Source organism: Ylistrum balloti, unplaced genomic scaffold, assembly GCF_031769215.1.
Source record: "Ylistrum balloti isolate Yb309-2 unplaced genomic scaffold, AGI_CSIRO_Ybal_v1 Utg370312, whole genome shotgun sequence".
Classification (NCBI taxonomy): domain Eukaryota; kingdom Metazoa; phylum Mollusca; class Bivalvia; order Pectinida; family Pectinidae; genus Ylistrum; species Ylistrum balloti.
The window spans coordinates 1,536,302-1,560,896 of NW_026782231.1; the positions used below are offsets into that span (position 1 = coordinate 1,536,302).

The 24,595-nt window shown below is 35.1% G+C and overlaps 1 protein-coding gene across 1 annotated transcript in view; it reads right to left on the reverse strand.

The window, feature by feature from the left end:
* LOC132553264 (plexin-A4-like) overlaps nt 1-24,595 on the reverse strand; it is a 197,963-nt gene that overhangs the window by 156,187 nt on the left and 17,181 nt on the right. The window contains exons 2-3 of the mRNA XM_060217496.1: nt 5,467-6,688; nt 4,917-5,105 (exon numbers count right to left, since the gene is read on the reverse strand). Coding sequence (XP_060073479.1) covers nt 4,917-5,105; nt 5,467-6,627 — 1,350 coding nt within the window. The 5' untranslated portion in view covers nt 6,628-6,688. The remainder of the gene's footprint in view (nt 1-4,916; nt 5,106-5,466; nt 6,689-24,595) is intronic.

Sequence of the window (24,595 nt, forward strand, 5' to 3'; positions counted from 1 at the left end):
AATCTACATTTCTCACTGTCTATAAGTCTGCAGTTTCCTCTGTCTATAAATCTACATTTTCCTCTGTCTATAAATCTACATTTTCCTCTGTCTATAAATCTACATTTCTCACTGTCTATAAGTCTGCATTTTCCTCTGTCTATAAATCTACATTTTCCTCTGTCTATAAATCTACATTTCTCTCTGTCTATAAATCTACATTTCTGTGTCTATAAATCTACATTTCCTGTCTATAAATCTACATTTCCTCTGTCTATAAATCTACATTTTCCTCTGTCTATAAATCTACATTTCTCACTGTCTATAAGTCTGCATTTTCCTCTGTCTATAAATCTACATTTCTCACTGTCTATAAATCTACATTTCTGTGTCTATAAATCTACATTTTCCGTGTCTATAAATCTACATTTTCCTCTGTCTATAAATCTACATTTTCCTCTGTCTATAAATCTACATTTCTCACTGTCTATAAGTCTGCATTTTCCTCTGTCTATAAATCTACATTTTCCTCTGTCTATAAATCTACATTTTCCTCTGTCTATAAATCTACATTTTCCTCTGTCTATAAATCTACATTTTCCTCTGTCTATAAATCTACATTTCTCACTGTCTATAAATCTACATTTTCCTCTGTCTATAAATCCACATTTCTCACTGTCTATAAATCTACATTTTCCTCTGTCTATATAAATCTATAACATTTTCCTCTGTCTATAAATCTACATTTTCCTCTGTCATAAATCTACATTTCTCACTGTCTATAAATCTACATTTTCCTCTGTCTATAAATCTACATTTTCCTCTGTCTATAAATCTACATTTTCCTCTGTCTATAAATCTTCATTTTCCTCTGTCTATAAATCTACATTTTCCTCTGTCTATAAATCTTCATTTTCCTCTGTCTATAAATCTACATTTTTCTCTGTCTATGTCTATAAGTCTGCATTTTCCTCTGTCTATAAATCTACATTTTCCTCTGTCTATAAATCTACATTTTCCTCTGTCTATAAATCTACATTTTCCTCTGTCTATAAATCCACATTTCTCACTGTCTATAAGTCTGCATTTTCCTCTGTCTATAAATCTTCATTTTTCTCTGTCTATAAATCTACATTTTCCTCTGTCTATAAATCTACATTTTCCTCTGTCTATAAATCCACATTTCTCACTGTCTATAAGTCTGCATTTTCCTCTGTCTATAAATCTACATTTTCCTCTGTCTATAAATCCACATTTCTCACTGTCTATTCAGCACCTATTAAGTTTACACTGTCTATAAATCTACATTTTTCTCTGTCTATAAACTACATTTCTCACTGTCTATAAATCTACATTTTCACTGTCTATAAATCTACATTAGTCTATAAATCTACATTTTCCTCTGTCTATAAATCTACATTTTCCTCTGTCTATAAATCTACATTTTTCTCTGTCTATAAAGCTATAATATGGTTTACCTGAGTACTAAGTTTGTTGTGCATATTTTTCAATATTTTTGTGACCAGGATTTTACATCTAAAATGACTGATCAACATTTATGACAATAAAACAATCCATTCACCTGGAAATAGTGAATGAGTAAGACACCTGGAGTGACTGTGATAGGCAGGAAGTCTAAACATGTGTAGGTATTTACTGAAGTCTACAAACACACTACAACACTGAATCAACTACCCATTTATCACACCAGTTTTCAGCACCTATTACGCACGGAACAGGCAACAAAACTATTACGTAAACTTCAAGGAAAGTTGAAAGAGAATGCTACATGCTGTTTTTACTTCTTTTTTTTATGTTGAAGCTATTGGGTGGTATAAAGGCTGAGGTAGTTGGATGTTCTAGTTTTTTTGTTTGTAATACTATTACACATCATTCTCATCCTCATGTACTTATCCCTGGCAAATAGCCTCCAAACCACTCACATCCTTCCCTAGTCAACTCCTTACACACTCACCCTAGTCCAACATCCCCATGTACTTACCCCTAGCACATAGCCTCCAAACTACTCACATCCAACTCCAGTCAACTCCTTACACACTCACCCCAGTCCAACATCCCCATGTACTTACCCCTAGCACATAGCCTCCAAACCACTCACATCCAACTCCAGTCAACTCCTTACACACTCACCCCAGTCCAACATCCCCATGTACTTACCCCTTGCACATAGCCTCCAAACCACTCATATCCCACCCTAGTCAACTCCTTACATACTCAACCCAGTCCAACATCCCCATGTACTTACCCCTAGCACATAGCCTCCAAACCACTCATATCCCACCCTAGTCAACTCCTTACACACTCACTCCAGTCCAACATCCCCATGTACTTACCCCTAGCACATAGCCTCCAAACCACTCACATCCTACCATAGTCAACCCCTTACACACTCACCCTAGTCCAACATCCCCATCCATAACAGCACATATCCCCACCCCACCCTCTGACCCAGTCATAACCCTAACACACCTCCATCCCTGTCCCCATATTTTCCCATTACCTCCTAGCCAGGACACATACTTGCCTTGTCTAAACTACAGACAGATTGCATGTTTTCTTCACTGTCATCCTGGAATGTCATTATACAATAGACTGCCCTATGTCATACTGACAAGGTTAAATATTCTGTCACTTTTCTAGGTTAGCCATTAAACTTATGAGTAAAAGAAATAAAGCAACTGACACCTACATTGTTGGTCCTATCTTTTTTCCCTACATGAACAGCAAGATGATTTATGTTGAAATAGCTGTATTATTGTAAAAAAAATAAAACGTCTAAAAATTCAGAATAATATTTTAAAGATGTGCGATGTGTGTGAAGGGATTTTCTAGTAATGGACAATGATCTTCCCATGCTGAAGAGCAGTTTATTTTTTATTCTTAAAGAAAAATTTTTATGTGTGTTGATATATATTCACAAGAACATATATCACTTTGCACCCTTTCAGTAACTTTTATCATACAATGTATTTCATGCTTATAAAACACCATTTAGCTATAAAAAGTTAGTGCATCACTGTAAAGCCTGGCTATAATTTGTCATCTTTAAGTAGACTGGTATGATGCCATCATTATCACAGAGATCATCAGTGATCCAATCAGTGAACAGCACCTGTACACTGTCACCTAACATCCATTTAACACTATCACTTGACAAATACCTGAACGAGTCACCAATTACCCGATTCTCTATACAGATAATGCATCTTTCATCTATGATTACTATTTTTTATTTCACAATTCATTAGATTTTTATCAACATAGCGGTAAGCGGCTTTTTTACTGAGAGCAAAAATTGTTTACAATCTGATTTGTTTTTCATTTTAATTTATACCACACTTGTGTTTCCAACAAAATTTTGTGGCTAATTGTTAACAATTTCTTTTATTTAAGTCTTTCTCATTGATCAACACTGACTTTCTTTTTTTATAGCATTCCTTTCATCTACTTGTATCATTTCCGTTGCGAGTATTTTGACTCTTCAATCTTCTTTCATCATATTTCTCAAACACTTTAAAAGACCAACATCCGGAGATGTATCATTTTTTTACATTAGTGCTTGTTTTTGTCACATTAAATCTGATTAAAAGTTTTTCTGGGAAACATGTTTACAGAAAGAAAATCTAAACATACGTCTTGACAATATTGTATTATGTACCAGAAATAGTTAAAAAATATATACATATTTAACATGTGACATATATGGTGGGTTTTTTTCCAAATTGATGACACTTTCCTTAAATAGGCAGTAATGGTGAAAATAACAAATGCCCATCTATTACCAGTAGTATAAACGACATCTAATAAATTATCAATCTTGAGCTCTTTTATGTTACAGGAAATAAAAATGAGCTTCCTGTCCCCTGACAACCGAGCAGAGCTACAGGCCCGATGCTGAAACAACAGTCTAGGTATATTATCACCTGAGGCACTTAAAAGCAAATTAATTCATCAATTTCATTAGCAGTTATCACCTGTATAGCTGATCTACTTACGGCGGCTATGTTTGCATCGTTTATCCCTGTGTATCCAAGGCCTGGTGCTGATAGGGCTATGGTGTGACTAATTTTATTAATGGTAGGTCTGACGAGGGTTTGATTTGTGTATGGAGATTGACTGTGTTTTTATTAGAAAGATATCAATGATATGGATGAGATAGTGTGTGTTTATCCTGGTGTAGAAATTAATGGTGTATTAAGTACCATTGTAATATAAATACAAACCTAGAATAATACCATTAAGCTGTACTGTATGTGTACAAACTAGCCTCCGACTGAATCAACATGTGTTCATCATCTCCATACCTTTACATGGGCTTTCAGACACTAACACAAACCTCACCTGTACACAGTATATATATATATATATATATAGATTTCACAGACAATAACACAAACTCCTACCTCTACATGGTATAGAGAGAGATTAAAATGCATTCAATTCCTAAATACAATTCAATTCTAACATATTCTGTCTACTAATTCAATGAAATCCTAGAGAATTTCTTTTCTACTGGAATTAAAACCTTTCTAACCGCAAATCTCAGTATACAAAGGTCTCCAAAAGTCAGAACAGCAAGAAAGTGTTTTGTTTACACAGGTGTTTGTAAAGAAAGGTTTTTAAATTATTTTCTAAAATAAAGGAATGCATTGTTTGAAGAGGTTTTAGAATACAGAGGTTTCTTTATCTAAGGGGTTTTAGAATAGTTTTTTTATATCTGACCAAACAAGTGAATGCTTTAAGGAGTTCTAAGACACAGGTGTATGTAAACCTCACACCATAAAGTGAACATCTTCCTTTCAAGGATTCTAGGATACAAGGGTTTCTAAAATCTCATCAGGACCTGGGAATGCTTGATTTTGATATTGTGATTTTCTTATTATCACAACGAAGAACAATTGCACAGTTGAACTTACCTTGATTATATGACCATCTTGTGTACCGAGAAATCCAACAGTATAACTGTGGGTGGTCGTCACAATGATAGTTGTGATAGCCTTGTTGATGAGGAGAGCAGCATCTGTCACAATTGGATCCTGGCCGTTGATTGGTGTGTTGAAGTCTTGAGATCCACAGTAACCATCGTCAATATCTTTGAGGTAAGGCTGAATCAACAAATTAAGTATTAATCATGCAGGTAACGTTGTTCTTGGTTTTTTTGTCAAATGCTAGATTTTGACTGAACTTCTAAGGAATATTTACAACAAGGGGTTCTGTAACTTCATTTTGCAGAAGTCATGATAGAAACTAGATCATATTTCCCCTTTTCTTTTGATCACAAATTCAATTTTGGAAATAATGATCTGCAATACTACATTTTGCAATCATATTCAAATATACTTGAGTCTTATACAAATATACAATTTTCACGAAACAAATCAATTTAAAGGAGAAAAACAAAAAATATCCAATCAAATCAAGCTAAACAGATCGCAGATCTCTAAATAAGAACAAAAATATATTTACCGAACTTGAGCACGGGATTGGCTTAACAATGTAATCTGGCCCTGTATCCCCAGTACCATTGAAACACTTTCGAATATTTTCTGTGAACATTTTGCGGACTTCCTTCATCGGAAACACACACAAGGCTGATTCTCTGGCATTAGTGGTGGCCTGGTATGGGGAACCCCTGGAGAATACTCCAAACAACACATCCTCTGTTAGATTCACCCCAAGTTCCTCCGCCAGGACTGTCCCAGGTTTGACCAGGTACAAGGCTTGAGCAAGATTGTAGGTTACACCACCGTAGTTACACTGTAACTCCACCTCTGTATAGGAGCGGAATTTTTCATCCTCGTTACAAACACGAATCAGTTTGGATATGAACTGTGCCTTTGATGCAGTGCTTGATTTTTGCACAGTAACAATATAGCTAAACAGGTTTGTAGAGACACCATATATATAGTAGATCGGAAACGACTGACGATGTAGCTGTTCAATAGCTTTGCCAGATTGGTCCTGAAAAGTATCCCAGGTTAACTTGAAATTGTCAAGACGTCGACTGCTGAATGCCTTGACCAGGTCGCGTACCCCACTTTGGCCAGTGTTGGTCCAGGATGCCCCGACATATAAAGCATTCGTCATGATGTTTTTCTGCGTAGGCCCTGGTCCAATGAATACGACTGTGGTAGCTGTACGGTTGTTAGCCACCACCGGTATATACATTATTTCATCCGTTCGACTGATGTTGGACAGCCACCGTTTTTCACAGTATCCATGAAAAAGAGTAGAACATGATATCAGCCTCTTTTCGGATTCAATCGAGTTATCCATGATCACTAATGCTTTGTTGTAATTTTCCCTGAAAGTGAGTTCATATCTACAATAGGCAGTCCCTCGTGGTGGTGGAAGACAATCTGGGTTATCCTTTTTTGGGCCGGTAACTGCTTCTTGTTCTAGTATCAAATCAGATGAAAACTTGTACAGATTGTTGACTGCAGCGACAAAAAGCTTTCCACTACCCACATCGCGCACCATGTTGATAAAGGTTTCCTGTGGGTGAGGGTTGGGGAACGTTGTTACTATATAGTTAGTCTGCTTACATAGAACTACAGAGGATAAACAATGTAGTACAAGCAGATGGTAACAAAAGTTTATAATCTTCATACTGGATGACTTGCTCATCCTCACAGCACGTTTTCACAACATCTACTTGCTACCAGTGCACACATCTAGTCCATCCAACCTGCAGAGAAAACAGACACACAGTCAATAAAGGATTTTCATAAGAATCAAGGTTAAGAAAATGTTTTGACAAGCATCTGGATCAATACAAATTTCAAGAGTATTCATTCAAGGTCAATGTTCTGATATGAAAGAAAATCAACTGAAAAAACTATATAGAATGTATAATACCAAAATATTCATTGACACATGGGATTGACTTAAGATACATGAAGCAAACTGCCACGATTATCTCCACTTTCTGTCCGACTTGCACTAGAACAGAAATCAATAAGAAAACATAGAACGATATTGATTCAAGCTCTAAATCTTGTGAATACCTTTGTACCACTAACAATCAAAACTGACAAGTGTCTCCCAGATGATGTTTCATGCATATAAAACTATTCCTGATTTTCAACAGATGAAGTCAAAGCGTCTACCTAATTCTTATTCAAAATATGAATCAAACAGTTTAGAACCTTTTACTACTGTACTCCCTACACATGGAGTTCTGGTTACAATTTGTAATTATATTACACAACATTATATACAAGTTATTGCTATAACAGAACAGGGGAAAACACTTTGCAGTCAAGACCCCAGACATGATATCTCCAGTGTGCTAATCCATGGCTCTACCAACACAGCCAAAACAAATTATGTTCTAACAGTTGAATGAGAGTTTTGTTCTGTTTATCTGAATATATTTTTTTTGTGTGTGTTCAATGTTCTTGCAACAGCATTGGTCGTATGAGGACCACGACAGTATTTAACATATTATGTACAAGTCACATTGGCCCATTTCATGGCAATAGTAGACATACAGTATATATCTTCATGACAATAATAAATAAAGGGTTATAACACTGTAACATACAAAATTTGGCATTTATGACCAAACTCTGAGGTGTATATAAAATTTGCACCTTGAACATAGTATGAAAGACTAAAACTGAATAGAGGATTGAAATTTCAAGGGCCATAACTCTTAAAACAAAATCTACTTGTAAACTGCGCAAGGGAGTATGTGTTTCTTATTATGTCAAAATGATTAAAAAAACATGACTGTTAAATGTCAATTGTCTTTCCAACCATTTACATAAATTATGGCTAACTGCTTTATATATGTAGAACTTCTTTTTCTTACGTTGATTATTCTTGCCTCAAGCAATAACAAGTACCTAACAAAGGATGAATCAAACTGCATGTTTCTGCCAGTACATCATCCACAGTTGATCTCCACAGTAGATCTCCACCACCACAATCTTGTGATACACAGTGATTTATACTTACTGTACAGCATAGTAGCATTTCAAAGTGAAAGTAAATCATCAGAATTCAAGGTCAAACACAAGGTTTGTCCAGAATTGATGAGGCCAGTATAGTAGATGACAAGGAGTTATTGCCCACAGCTATGCCCCTTGAATCTAGTCACACAACCAGATCTCTTAACAGGACTTCTCATTCTGGCCAAGTGTGCCAGCTGTGATTGTTAAACCTTTTCTTTATATTTTTAATATGATCAACCATTTTGTATCAATTGCTGTAAACTAGAATTAGAATTTGTTGTAATAGCACGTCTTGAACTGCCATTATATGGAATGTACATTCTTATTAATGCGGCGACACAAAAGATATTTTCTGATCAAAATTTCTTTTCTCAAATTTTCCAAAACTTTTCCATATTTCACCAACAGAACCTGACAGCTTGAACATCACCCGTGAAAATCTTTATCAAATTGCTATAAAGAAAATGTGCAAAAATTAGGGATTATGGACAGATCCCTCCTAACCCTGTATCTTTTTTCTTCTTTTTTCGGTTTGGCTTAAAACCTGCTTTAGATTACAGTTGCTACTTATGGTAACCTTTGGTAACAGGTATCGCCTTAACCCCCAACACACCTGATGTACATATTTTAAATGTAACAGGTTTCAGCTGTTGTACTGATCATAAGCTGCAATGTCCTGTTTTTTCTCTTAGAGACCAGTAAACATGTGATACCTCCTATAGCAGTAACATACACTAGGTATATTACATAACTCAATCTTTTAATTGAAAAAAAAAATCCAAATAATCTCTTTCTCAGTGTACACAGAGTAGTATATGAGGTTGATTTCGGAGAAACTACCAGCTGTAATACATAAAGTTAAAGATTACTGTGAAAATGATACAAAATTGGAAAATAATTTGCATCTTTCTGCTGATACCATTGGTATACATGTATGCGTTCCATCTTCACTTGTGTTTAATCAATGGTAGAGATACTAGTTAAGTCTCATTTTAATTACTACTATTTTGTCAGAGACTCGCATTCATGTGAGATAATTGGAGAGAGAAGGTTTCTCCAGGTAGTCATTATATCACTGATGCACTAGACATGGATCTGTGGCTGGTACTCGTTTATGTTACTCCAAACTAGGTCAGGTAAAGCATTCCTCAGTAAGGTGATAGCATCAGCTCACTACCATCAGGAAACATACTATCACATTAGCATTTAAATAACTCAAATACTTCTCTCAGGTGCAAACGATTTCACCTTTCCTTCTTGTAAACCAACAATTTCACCTTCAGCTCTCGTAAACTACAGAAATAAAAACACCAGTAAAGACATTTAATATACAAACTTTAGAAAGTTTCGCTTTAGATGTTCACACCTTTCATCAGCGGAGTTACAACCCTGATCGAAACTGTGACATTCCAAATCTACGACATAATGACAAACCAATTGGCCTGTTTAATACTGGGACTTTTTCCTGCCATCTTCCATCAACAATAGTTACTTGTTTGCTAGTGATAAGTATATTCTGTGTTACATATTCGTGATGGTAGATATCTCTTGATGATATACTAAAACCTTTATCCTACTAGACAGTTTACACAGGAGATGTTTTGAGACAATCCCTAATCCATTATTAAAACACCATGAATTTAATCAGTTTTTGTGCATCCAAGATGATCACCATAATAAATCTGTTTCATTTTCAGTATTTTCTTTAGCATTTACAGAAATTGATTTGAAATAGTGCCTCATTACTTACAAAACCATCAAAATCAGATTATAAATATTATATAGCATGATAAAGATCACTATTTCTATTGCAGCACCATCAAGATATTAGAAGATATTTACTGGCTCTGTGCTTAACAGAATTTACTTTGAGATGTTCCCTGGTTATACTACAGAGAAACCATCATTCAAACTTCATGTTTGATTTACAGAATTTACTTTGAGATGCTCCCTGGTTATACTACAGAGAAACCATCATTCAAACTTCATGTTTGATTTACAGAATTTACTTTGAGATGCTCCATGGTTATACTACAGAGAAACCATCATTCAAACTTTGTTTGATTTGCAGAATTTACTTTGAGATGCTCCCTTACAATCCTAGAGAGAATCCTGATATAAACTTGCTGTTTGATTTAACATGATTTGCTTTGAAATGCTCCCTGGTTATCCAATCGAGCAGCTATGAAGTAAACTTGCCATTTGATTTTTGCAGGATTAGCTTTGAAACAATCCCTGATTATCGTGTAGAACCACCATGACACAGCCAACCCTATAATCTTCCAAACACATCCTTACCTTTGAACGGAGAATATGGACTGAAAGCCTGTAGCCATACCAGTGGGGAATCCTGCAGTAATTTATACTTCTATCATTTATAGTTAATATTTATATCTGAATGAGCTGTACCAGATTACCTTTCAAATTCTTTATACAGCCAGAAATAGTCTACACCTTCATGTTAGCAGTGGATGTAATACAAACCCAATCCCAGCGGGGTTCAGTGAAATACCATAACATACTTTGTAGGTTAAATCCAATGATATTTATTCGATAATACACCAGTAGGTAAGCTTTCCCAAGATCTTTTGAATGTATATAAGCTCAAGGAATTTTTCTTATCATGGTACAGTGAATTTACTGCAGTTCAAAATAAATTTCTAAATATCTGAAGCAAAGATGCATTTAAAACTTTCTACATATTTACATTGATTTCCTAGGTACTCTGTAAATTTATATGTTCATCAACTGTTAAACTACGTGTCAGAAGAAGAAAGCTCATTAGACCATATTTATCCATGAAATCAAGAGTTCACATATAAAGTATTGTTTTAAAAAAACAAGAAAACTAAAATGGTTTTACTGCATTCAGGCATGGGATATATTTAAGTTTACAATACCAGAAAGTTTAAGAGAAAATGTTTCTATCTACCATAAAATTAAACGTATGTAACCAAGCATTGTCCTTACAATGGTATACTACTAACACATGCCTTAATTTGATAATCTGAGCTATGCTTTCCCTACAGGGAAAATACATGATATGTATAATGTGATTAAGTCTGACAGGAATAAACGTTAACCTATCCCTTACTTTATAATCTTTTTGTCTTGCCTCGATACCACTAATACGCCTGTAAAGCACACCTTGGCTTTACGTAAGATCCATTCACCTATTGTATATCCTGGTATGTCAAGTCAATGTAGACGACACAACTAATCATTTAAAATTGTCACCTACAAGTTCCTTATCTCTGAGTCTACCTTCTAGGACATTGAAGGATCACACCAGCCAGGCTTTAATATACAAATCACTTCATTGTTTCTGCCCTTTGACAAGAAAAAAAATTGGATTAAATTTCAAAGCATTAAATATAGAACCTGGCATTATCAAGGAAATTGGGACCAAGTTCTTAACGCATAAAGTTGTTACACTTCACAAAGTCATTCATAATTCTATCATGTTTTTATACCTGGGTGTGCTTTAATGTTAGATCATAAACCTGGGTGCGCTGTAGTATAAGTTCAAAGGTTACCTCAAATCTTCCCATTAATCATTCGTGGTTTTCCATATTGGTTCATACTTTGATCATTTAAGAATTTCTTTTGTTTTAATTATTTAACTGATGAAAGATTCAGACATTTAAATCAATTTTCAATTTAAAACAATACCGAAAATCCCCATTGAAACGGTATAAAGATTTATGGTCCATATTTAAAGGTAACACTTATAAACAAGAGACATGTCAGATGTAATCCTTGACAGTCCAAATAGCCGACCAAGTGTAAACTGCTGTCTGTCTAACATATGTAGTGCATTTCAAACAAAGCCAAGTCAGGTTTAATTGTCATCTGTCTATCTCAGTGCTTCTGATGTTGTCCCAATGAAATTGGCCTGTTTGTTTTATACTTTAATTTATGGTAATCTCATCATATTTGTCTGTTAATAAGCCCACCCACATATCATAAATATTTTGTAGAAGTATATCATCTCTACAGAGGTAATCTTACTGTATTCTAGCTAAAAGCCCATGTTTGGTAACAATCCCATCTATATTCATCATTGTTCAGCATAACCATTTAGCCATCTGCTCTTTCATTATCCTGTAATAAGCCCACGCCTGGACTTTGAATCAGAGGTAATGTTTTAATCTCCAGTAAGGTCCTGTAATAACCCAACGCCTGGACTTTGAATCAGAGGTAATGTTTTAATCTCCAGTAAGGTCCTGTAATAACCCAACGCCTGGACTTTGAATCAGAGGTAATGTTTTAATCTCCAGTAAGGTCCTGTAATAACCCAACGCCTGGACTTTGAATCAGAGGTAATGTTTTAATCTCCAGTAAGGTCCTGTAATAACCCCAAGCCTGGACTTTGAATCTGAGGTAATGTTTTAATCTCCAGTAAGGTCCTGTAATAACCCAACGCCTGGACTTTGAATCAGAGGTAATGTTTTAATCTCCAGTAAGGTCCTGTAATAACCCAACGCCTGGACTTTGAATCAGAGGTAATGTTTTAATCTCCAGTAAGTTCCTGTAATAACCCCACGCCTGGACTTTGAATCAGAGGCAATGTTTTAAACTCCGGTTAGGTCCTGTAATAAGCCCACTCCCTGAAGTTGAAAACATTACTACCAAACTTTAATGAAGAAAGAATATACATCTTCTGCAGCAGAATAACACACTCAAATATTTAATAATGTAAACCTACTTCACAACCTAACACCAATTATGGACATCAAAATGAATTCGGGACAGAGAGGCAGATTATAGCCATCCGGACAGAGAGGCAGATTATAGCCAGCCAAAGATTATTGTAATTCTATATATAGTGCCTTACTCTCTATATAACCATCCACCATGAACCATAGAACCCTAAAATGAATTCGGGACAGAGAGGCAGATTATAGCCATCCGGACAGAGAGGCAGATTATAGCCATCTGGACAGAGAGGCAGATTATAGCCATCCAGACAGAGAGGCAGATTATAGCCAGCCAAAGATTATTCTATAATCTGGTCTACTGCGCAAAAATGTATCAATGCAACTTTGACATGATGCAAATAAATATGGTTATAGTAAATTGAAGTCATCTACCTGTAACATTCAATACCAATATTGTGACAAAACAGACACTTAGTCCCTGTCAACATTCTGGGTGTTCCAATGAAAGGATCTATCGGATAATTAATATACATTAAATTACCTTGTACAAGGAGGAGCTTGGCTGTACCATACAAGATTCCATCAAAACATAGATATAAACAGTTTTAATTCTATATATAGTGCCTTACTCTCTATATAACCATCCACCATGAACCATAGAACCCTAAAATGCAACACATCAAACCTATAGCAGTGTATATTGGGTATCATTATCTGGTCGAAAGCCTCAGTCATTTCCGTGCTACCTCTGGTTGGTCACATTTACATTCATATCTTGTTTACTGAAGCAAACCTTATTCAAATTTGTGGACAACATTTAAGTACATGTAGGAACGATTTCTGACAATAATATGGATCCCATATCAGCTTGTTTACTTTTAAAGAAACATAAAAATTTTTTTTTACTTGTAAATTACAGTGATCGTTGAGTTCTGTCTGACTACGTTAATTACATACATTTAACCCTGGTGTGAGTACATACACACGGTGAATAAAAACATGGAATGGGGGTAGTGAGCTGCTCAACAGTTCATACCAACAGCCAGGTTATCCCAAGAAGAACTATAGCAGGAAGTAATTGCAGATCATATCTTAGTAATTGTAGATCTGACTGACTTTAACCCTGATTCAATTGCTCTTACAGTACTGTACATACTCCAGAATATGTGGACAACTCCTGTCCCACGGGGTTTCAATTCAACTGCTAAGTCAACACACTGTATCTAGAATCAAGTCAAAAATGCAGTCGCCCAGTATAATACAATCATTGAGACGTATCCTATCCCATTGAGAACCCATAATAAACCGTGACTGAGGACTAGCTGGGAAGATGCTTGACAATATGTGACACCTATCTTCCTGGTAACTTTCTACATGTTAGACATATACCTAAAACTTAGCATAAGATAGTCCCATGATGTCAGGTTAGCTGGAGATTTATTACCTATCCACAAATAGAATGTTCCTACATGACAATCAAGGTGTTCATTACCTGAAAGTAAAAAGACTGTTCCAAACTATCATAAAAGGGAGTCAACTTTTCCTTACACTCTAGGGACTAGTATGCTGTGTGAAAACTGACATACAAGGGATTTGTTCTGAGAAACACAACCGACTTTCCATACCAACATACAAAGGGTTAATCTGGGCTTCCCAAAAACTGAAAGGACTATATTTAGTAATAGCATACAAGAAGTTTGTTCTGACTTTCCAAAAACTCAATGGACCCTTCCATAATAACATACAAAGGGTTTGTTCAGACTTCCCCAAATCTCAATGGACCATTCCATAATAACATACAAAGGGTTTGTTCAGACTTCCCCAAATCTCAATGGACCATTCCATAATAACATACAAAGGGTTTGTTCAGACTTCCCCAAATCTCAATGGACCTTCCATAATAACATACAAAGGGTTTGTTCAGACTTCCCCAAATCTCAATGGACCATTCCATAATAACATACAAAGGGTTTGTTCAGACTTCCCCAAATCTCAATGGACAATTCCAAAATTGACATACAAGGGGTTTATTCCCAGCATGATAGAATCAATTTGAGACTAAATACATGATATGTTGATATGATAAAGTACATACACTTGAGAACAGATATCTATTGATTCTGTAACAGATACATAAGTAAGAACAAGATTTATACTACAATTGAGCCATCATGGTCTACACAGCTGCTGAACAGTCAGGAGTTAAGCATACTTCAGATTTTTTAAGACATGAACAGCATGTCTTGTGACCAATAATAGAAATAGGCAGGTCACATTCCTACAGGCTGTATAAACTATTGGAGAGTTGTGTACAGGGTCATCTACATCTTTTAGACTGATAAACAGATGACAAACTACAACTTCCCAGGACAGTGAAGACAGAAGTAAGGATGTCATTTTCCCCACAGAGAAGTGTAATACAGAAGATGTACATGATTTGATGTGTTGAAGTCATCACTTTTTACACAGATTACAACACTAGTAAACATATCTAGAAAATGCCGCCATTTGATAAAACACCTATTCAAGAAGAAAAACACATTTGCAATCCAAATCCTTATAGAATAATGATGTTCAACTAAGTGATGCATGTAAACAATGTATTTTTTATCCTTATGTAAATATACATATTTATAAAGGTATGATATTACATTGACAGACAAGAGAATGTTAAAACAATTCCATCTATTTCTTGTATAGATGTAAGGGTTAATTATCTTAAACCACCTATACAGAGATTCTGAAGCAACAAGTTCTAACTCAAAGTAAAGGGTGGGCTTATTGCATGGCAGTGAAACAGCAACTGTTTATAATTCTTTAAAACACTAATACATGGGATACCTATATAAATAAGATGCCTTCATTCACTACTCTTTCAAATCTGCCATAAATATTTCTATATATCACAAAACATATTTGACAGGTTCCCTATATATCCTGAACGTTAGGGTTAAGCTTGCTGTTGTGTTTAGCCAGGTGTAACACTACTCTAGAATCTATGATAGGGTAACAGCTACAACAATCAACAATTTTACACCTCAGCTAACAAAATGGAGACTCTAAGCATGCTCCTTTGGTTTCCTTCCACTTCACAGAACATCATGGAAGACTAAAAATGCCTTCTAAACTAGTGTGATTATAGGGCTACTTCAGAGGTGGAGTTGAACTTACTAACCTTTCAATTAATCTTACAAATACTGATTTAGGAAAAGTCTGTCACAAATGACAAATATTGTACCGCAGTAACAACACTGCATTTTCACTTTAGACATTTTATAAATCTAGACACAATGGCTTTGTACTTTTTCCCAACTCAATGATCCATATCCTCAAAAACAAAGTCATATATTTTTTTCTTGAATAACATTTTGTATACTTCATGGACTGTGAACAATTCTTCTAAAGAACGTTTCAATACATCCATCTACAAGGACCAACCTGGTGGGAGGTTCATGCTAAGCCCCTGTACATATTGTTAACAATATATTAAAGCTAAGCTCCTGTACATATTGTTAACAATATCTTAAAGCTAAGCCCATGTACATATATATCTTAAAGCTAAGCCCCTGTACATATTAACAATATCTTAATGCTAAGCCCCTGTACATATTGTTAACAATATCTTAAAGCTAAGCCCCTGTACATATTGTTAACAATATCTTAATGCTAAGCCCCTGTACATATTGTTAACAATATCTTAAAGCTAAGCCCCTGTACAGATTGTTAACAATATCTTAAAGCTAAGCCCCTGTACAGATTGTTAACAATATCTTAAAGCTAAGCCCATGTACATATATATCTTAAAGCTAAGCCCCTGTACATATTAACAATATCTTAATGCTAAGCATTTGAATTTTATGAACTAAGTAAGAAGATGCTTTAATATTTTGGAAATGAGTTTAAGGACTTGACATTATAAATCCTACAAAAACTACTGAGTTTAGATAATATAAAAACATCATAGTGCAATCCACTTCTCTCTACTTTTATAATGGTATTTAAATCTATCAATGTCTGCTAATTTTTCACAATCACAGAAATCACCCAGAAATATGTTTTCCAATATATATCATCAACCGTTGAACTCAGTAAATTCACCTTGAACTTGTTGTGTTTAAGTATAATGGGACAATGTGTATAGTAAGATCATCACACATTTAGTTATTTTCCACATAACTTCCACTCATGGCTATGAAGCTTGCAACACTACATGCCAAGTAAACTAGAATTCCAAAGATTTCTGCAGTGACACCTGTCACCACTGTTAGCGCCACAGGGAACAGTCAAATAACTCCAAATAGCTTTTAACATGCATATAATACCAGTTACAAGAGCTATGGAAAACGATCATTAAGTTGCTATGGGTATCACTTCCTTAGGGAATCTCCACACCCTGGTGTATCATTTTAATCCAATTCTTGAATCGTGATAACTCTGGGAGAAAAGTTCTATTTTCAATATTTTTCTTCTAGCTAATTAATTTGCATAAGTGTCTTTGTCACACCTGCTTCAAAATACAGAAGGGTATTAGGGTTCAGTAAGGACAATTTTTTAAAAGTTATAACTACAAAAAAAAATTCAATTTCTATCAAACTCATTCAAAACATGACACTTATGAATTTTTACACCATCTCCTGCATTTTGTTTCGCAGAGCATTCCATCCAGCACAGGAAATACATTCAGATGACAGCACACAGCTATGTGTGTTATGTAAGAGGATAGCTGTCTCAGCACGAGGAACTCTAATTATCTTAGTAATGCTGAGTCCATGCCATACACACATTTATGATATTCTGTTTGTATCATTGCGTAACTGTAGAGTCACTTTGCCATATGTAACACTTCCATAGATTCTGTTATGAAATTACAGTTTGAAGAAATTCAACTGTACTGTGAAAACAATCTATTTTTAGAAATGCAGATGTCTTGCACACATAAAAAAATATAATTGTTGGCACCTGTTGGCCAACACTGTGAATTAGATAACTGACTGCCGATGATCACATATATCTACCACATAGCTATGTCATAAATCCATGCTGAGTCTAAAAGACAGGTGTAGAGTGCCGTTATTATAATAACGTTACCAGATGTACAGATATTACTATCACCACACTTTGATATTGGGGCTCTATGGCCTAATGTACTTATACACAAGCATGGTCCTTCTGGAGAGTCAAAGGCTCCCAATATATCTATATCATCTGTCATCCTACGTGAATCACAGAGCCTAATATATATGCACACAAGTGAAAAACAGGGCCACTGTTAAATACAGGGACCCAATATACCATCTACACAGTCCCTTCTGGTAAAACACACGGGCCCAATATACCATCTTCACGGTCCCTTCAGGTAAAACACACGGGCCCAATATACCATCTACACAGTCCCTTCAGGTAAAACACACGGGCCCAATATACCCATCTACACAGTCCCTTCAGGTAAAATACACGGGCCCAATATACCATCTACACAGTCCCTTCAGGTAAAACACACAGGCCTAATATACCACTACATATGCTCCTTCTAAGTGAAACAAAGGGAACCACATACTTATACACAAATAGCTGTTCTTCTATTTGAGAGACACAGGGGCCTTATATACTGAAACACACATCTGACACTTTCTAAGAAAGGCATTGGCCCAATATATCTATACAAACATAAGTTCTTCAGCTGTAAAAACAGATATGTGTTTTTTTTACATAATGGGGAATTCAATCTAAAAATAGACCAAAAATACAAGGTTTCTAAATTACACTAGTACACTGACCTTGACCCTAACTTTAATCAGTGACAACATGACCTGTAGCCTATGTGACCTCAATTAAAAAATATCTTAAATCCTTTATTTATCAATTAAATTTCTGTCAAACATTGTTTTCCTGCTGTGTAATGTAAGATATTTCACCTACGCTGAGATATCTCTGATATGTAACTACCAATTGTATAGGCTCACGTGCTTGGTTAGATATAATATCTGATATGATGTGGTAAAGACAGCTTAGAAGGAAGCTGTACACTCGTGATAACTTTCAGCCCAAGTGTTTGTGGCCCTCAGTACAATAGAACTCATTATGTTTACCGGCAGCTTCAGATGACCTCTGTTGACCTCTGCTGTTTTAAGTAGTGCAGATTTTACATACAAAAGTCAGACATAACTACTACTTCATATCCTATTTATACTTTCATTGTGAAAAAAAATTCACATTATGAAAATACTTAACATAATACCTAAAAATACCTAAGCAAAATATGGACCAATCAAAATAGATCTATACCCAACAAGCAAAATATGGACCAATTAAAATAGATCTATACCCAACAAGCAAAACATGGACCAATCAAAATAGATCTATACCCAACAAGCAAAACATGGACCAATCAAAATAGATCTATACCAAACAAGCAAAATATGGACCAATCAAAATAGATCTATACCAAACAAGCAAAACATGGACCAATCAAAATAGATCTATACCCAACAAGCAAAACATGGACCAATCAAAATAGATCTATACCCAACAAGCAAAATATGGATCAATCAAAATAGATCTATACCAAACAAGTAAAACATGGACCAATCAAAATAGATCTATACCCAACAAGTAAAAAACATGGACCAATCAAAATAGATCTATACCCAACAAGCAAAATATGGATCAATCAAAATAGATCTATACATGGACCAATCAAAATAGATCTATACCCAACAAGCAAAATATGGATCAATCAAAATAGATCTATACCAAACAAGCAAAACATGGACCAATCAAAATAGATCTATACCCAACAAGCAAAATATGGATCAATCAAAATAGATCTATACCAAACAAGCAAAACATGGACCAATCAAAATAGATCTATACCCAACAAGTAAAAAACATGGACCAATCAAAATAGATCTATACCCAACAAGTAAAAAACATGGACCAATCAAAATAGATCTATACCAAACAAGTAAAAAACATGGACCAATCAAAATAGATTTATACCAAACAAGTAAAAAACATGGACCAGTCAAATCATTACTGCCATGTCATTTTACCATAGTGTTGTTATGACCGATTGAAAACTCTTAAAACTCTATTCGAAAAATTTTAATATTTTCTGTTAAAGCAAAGTTTTTTTGTAAAATATGTGAAATTTTCTATACAAAACATTCTATTTAAATCCCTGTCCAGTGGACGAAGAGTCCAACTACTGCTTTGTGTGATTTCTACAGTAAGTGATTGTATAACAATGTCCTAACATGGGTCAGACAGTTACAAAAAATTCCTTGATTTTGCTATCACTATAACTTCTCTGACTATACATCTATGTAAGTAATAACGTCATTGACCAGTCTCGTTCACATCCTTACTGGACAATAACGTGGTCGTTACTAACCAGACCCTATTTATATAACATTGAAAAGATGCTGTCTTTATCAAAATGGTTTTATAAAAAACATTAAGTTATAGACACACAGAGAAAGTAATGTCCAACAGTGTCCTATTACAGCTTAAGGAGTGTGTGACAGGACCCTACAGAGATCTGATGTCACCCCTGATACAAGTATGTACAACGCCAGTATCATCTTACATACATACTCTCCTCCACAAGCAGCTGGTCTACTCCTCAATATGCTTTGTTAAATCATGCTGAAAATCAGTTCAACCAGCCCAGTAACATATTTACCTAACACAATCGGTCTGTTTACAGTAAATAAAAGACTACTTACTACAAACCTATATGTACAACCAGTAGTTAGAAAACACCCAAGGAAGACTTTAATATAAGTTACATAGATAACATATGGATAGAGTCCCATTATAACACCCTCCCCATGCAGGTTATCTTATCCTCTTAGAACTCTGTGATATTAGACACATGTCTAATTGATTTTTTTGTTAAACTACAGTACAAGTAAAATCTAGTGACACGATCTTTAAAGTACATTTGTAAAGTTCACCAACAGCAAATCTTCAAATTAATCTACGACAATTATAGATTACAATTGTAACTTGGTCCAGCTAAGGGTCCCCCCAACACTGGACAAGATCACACAAACAGAATTAGCCTAACCATTCTCCCCTGTTGTTTGGTAACAAATATTTTAGTGTTAGCCGTGTTTATTTGTCCCCTCATTTATCAGGTGCTAGCAGACACGTCCCTCAGACCCTATTTTCATTAGCGACCTTCTAACATTATTAGCCGAATTAGTTAGCATCCAAAGCCCAGTGAATGGATGCCTTTCGATTCTCTGCTTTTCTGTATGTTAACTCAGACCATCTTTGGCATTGATCTCCAACATTCTCCTGCTGCGACCAAGTCCACGCTATCCGACGTCCAACTCCATGAAATAAGTGAGTCTCGGAGAAAAATTAAATATTTACCGATTCCAAACGTGTCGCTCATCCCCGGAGGTGTCTGTTGTAAAAATCCAATTACAGGTCTGCAGTAACTTCCAAGTGACATAACATGTCCGGTATGTGATGCCCGCAGTATGTGATGCCCGCGGATTCCCTCTACCTGAGAGCACTGTCCGTTATAATTGTTCCTTATTAATCCAAGGCATTGGTATAAACTGCACCCAATACAAAGCTTCCATCAATGTCAAGACCTATTATTTCACTGCTCTCCTATAACCTATCATTTCCCAGCTTGATCTTCATCTTTAATGACAAAGTGTCATTTGCGATTACAATTCTACCTTGTCTGTCTCGGCAATAGGCAGTGGTTGTGATCCTCTTACCATAACAGAGGGTTGACAAACATACAGACATGCCAGCTACTGCCGTACATATGTGTGTGTACCATAATTATCTCAATAAACACCATCCCTACGGCTTTATATGTACATATATGTGTTACAAATATCCCCAGAATCAACATCCCAACAGTTGTACACATATATGTGTTTGTACCATAAATATCTCCATAACTACCCCACCTATTAGCAGAGTGCACATTCTTATGTATATACCGTAAATATCTCAAATAACACTATGCCTGTATAGCTAAGAGATGACTGTACACAAACAACTTACATACTTGCCTTGTGTCACAGTATGTACCAAATTTGATTTATAATGTAAGGTTATGTATATTTATTGAAATTTTTTTTGGTAAATAGAAGATATTGGTAAACAATTCTAAAAAAAGCATCAAGATGTATTCAACATTTTTCAAAATGTTAAATGAACAACACATTTTGAATTTGAAATCTACATTTAACACTGAAAGTTATTTAAAACATTTTATAAAGGTATACCTTTAAATATGTCACACAAGAAAGCAGAACTTCATGACATTATGATACACCTAACCAAGTTTTAAAGATTTGGTGATTGAGATCAGCAAGGAAGATTCAAATTTTTTGGAGGAGGGAGGGGGTGGGACAGTTTCAAAGAAATCTGTTGAAAAAGGAGCAAGGAGGTTGTTAAATAAAACTACTTACTATGAACCAATAAACAGCGCTTAAACATATTACTCCTGTCACAATCTGATGGAGATATAAAATAGTGATAATACAATTGACAAAACAAATCTACTCTTAGTTTAAAACAATGTTAATTTTACCAGAAATCCCCTAAAATCATCCCTGTCAATCAATAAAGAGGAAGACTGTGGTTGCATATACCTATAATGATTAAAGAACCGGGACATGTAATATCTAGGTCAGTTAGAAACACCTACCTGTAATTAGACAAGAAAGCCGTGAAACGTAGAAACAGAAATTTCAAACAAGTACCTCGTATTACTCAGAATGAACAAGGAGCTACTACCAGAAATCTCCTCCAACACATGATTACCTATCAAATTACAGGATCTGTTACCCTAATCTCCAACAAGATCAGAGGAGGTTACTTAGTTATAGACACTAGCTCCTTCTGTGGCCTTTACTCAAGGTAGTATACCTTATGTCTGAGAATTAACACAAACATTTACCTTTTTCTGGTCTTGTCACACCTTAAATTTAATCACGCAGAATTTACCTGTTACCTGTAAGATATAGCGGGTAAGATATATACACATGTACACAGCTGCTATTTTTAGCGCTCGCTTCATTCATTCAGGGAATATGTTCAGTCAGTGCCTGCTGTTTTTTAAATTCACACATTAGTTCATTCATAAATGTTTCGTCATAGTTGGAAATATATTCTGTTACTTTGTTACAATTAACATAACAAAGTATATATGGAAATGAATATCTATAATGAACAAGTTAAACAGGTTTCCTACTAGTATTCATTACATGATAATTAAACCAACAAACTGATGTAACTGTATAAACAGTATATCCAATATGTCACTATGTATTTATTAAATTCTAATGTTAGAAATAGTTTCAAAGTTTATGCAACATACTTCTTATAAAATGTTTATTTCTACAGGAAGAGCAGACCCTGTGATGGAAGATGTCCCTAAAAACCTACAGAATTAAAGAGATTCATGTGAGAGGTAGTAGCAGTCCATTATAATCATACTAACAAATGATGTACCTTTAATAACGAACACCTAATATTTCCATATCTTTACCTTTAATTGCCACCATATAGACATATATTTCAATCTGATCTACTTTATTCCTTGATTACAACCGAGACATGAATATTTATAACATCATAAATTCAGAATATGTCTTTGAAATTGTTATTATGAAAATATATTTGGATCATAAAACATAATACACTTAGAAGTAAATGTCTAAAGTTGTAAAAATTGATACAAAAGTTCCTAGCATTCACTCCGTATCATACATGACTCGGTGTTCTATAGATAGTTTCCCGAATTGGCTGACATGATCAAGCAGGCAAAGCCAAGTTGTATTCCCATAATACCCACTTACGCAACACAACGGTAAAAAACAGTCGACAAAAGAGATGGTCTACTGTGTAATTTCTTCACATGTAAGTACTAAGTTGCCGGTAAATTAGACAAGAAAACAAACTTCCAAACAACCTGTGTAATCTCCATTCTTCTACCCAGTGGTGCCAGTATACTATCAACATGGCTGGCCACATCACTACCCTGTGGTGCCAGTATACTATCAAAATGGCTGGCCATTTTACTATCAATAAATCAATGTTGTATGAAAGAACTGGGAATCCAAGCAGTGCTTAATCATTCCTTCAAAGAGGATATGTATGGATTTTTAACATTAATACACAGTTTTTTTGAGATGTTTTAAGTAAAATCCTTTTAAGTGTGTGATTTAATATATAAATGACATTTATGTTGACATACTGAACACGCATGTTTACATTACTTTGGATAGTCTATCATGATTTCTGTGAAAAAGTTGCCAACAGCAATCTTTATCAATACAGCTTTCATAAGAATAACTATGGCTGCAAATGATAACATATTTAAGTAATCTGATTTCCCCTTGCCTGGTACCAGTGAGGTGCCACTACCCCCAGACCTTCTATCAAGAACCATCATTTTTATATGCAAACAGCTGTGGTCATCATAATCATACAGCTCCGCAAATGTTATTCAAATTTTCTCAAACTTTGGCAGAATCTCTCATAAACCACAAGATATACAACCAGTCTGCAACACTTGTAATCAATAATCTGCAGCTGTTTCGATGGAAAAAAAAACTTCTGATATAAAGACTTTAAGTTCAGAACCATGTCTATAATAAGGAGCCTTCATCTGTAGCCAGCATGGTCAAATGTCATAATATATAACAATTTCAATAAAACTGATATTGTAGGATTTTCACAATCAGCAGTCTGTAACTCCAGCCCCTTCCCACCCCACCCAACCCTTACCCAAATCTGGTACTTAACTTTTATGAATTCCTACCAAATTTACTTCACATTCACAAGTCTGTACCAAGTCCAACCCCACCACCAAATTCAACTTTTGTGAATTTGTAAGAATTTTATTTAAAGGATTTTACTTTAAAAATTGTGTTAAATGATTTTCTATTGACTACAGTTTAGAGTAAACATCTCCCCGTCCTACACACCTACAAC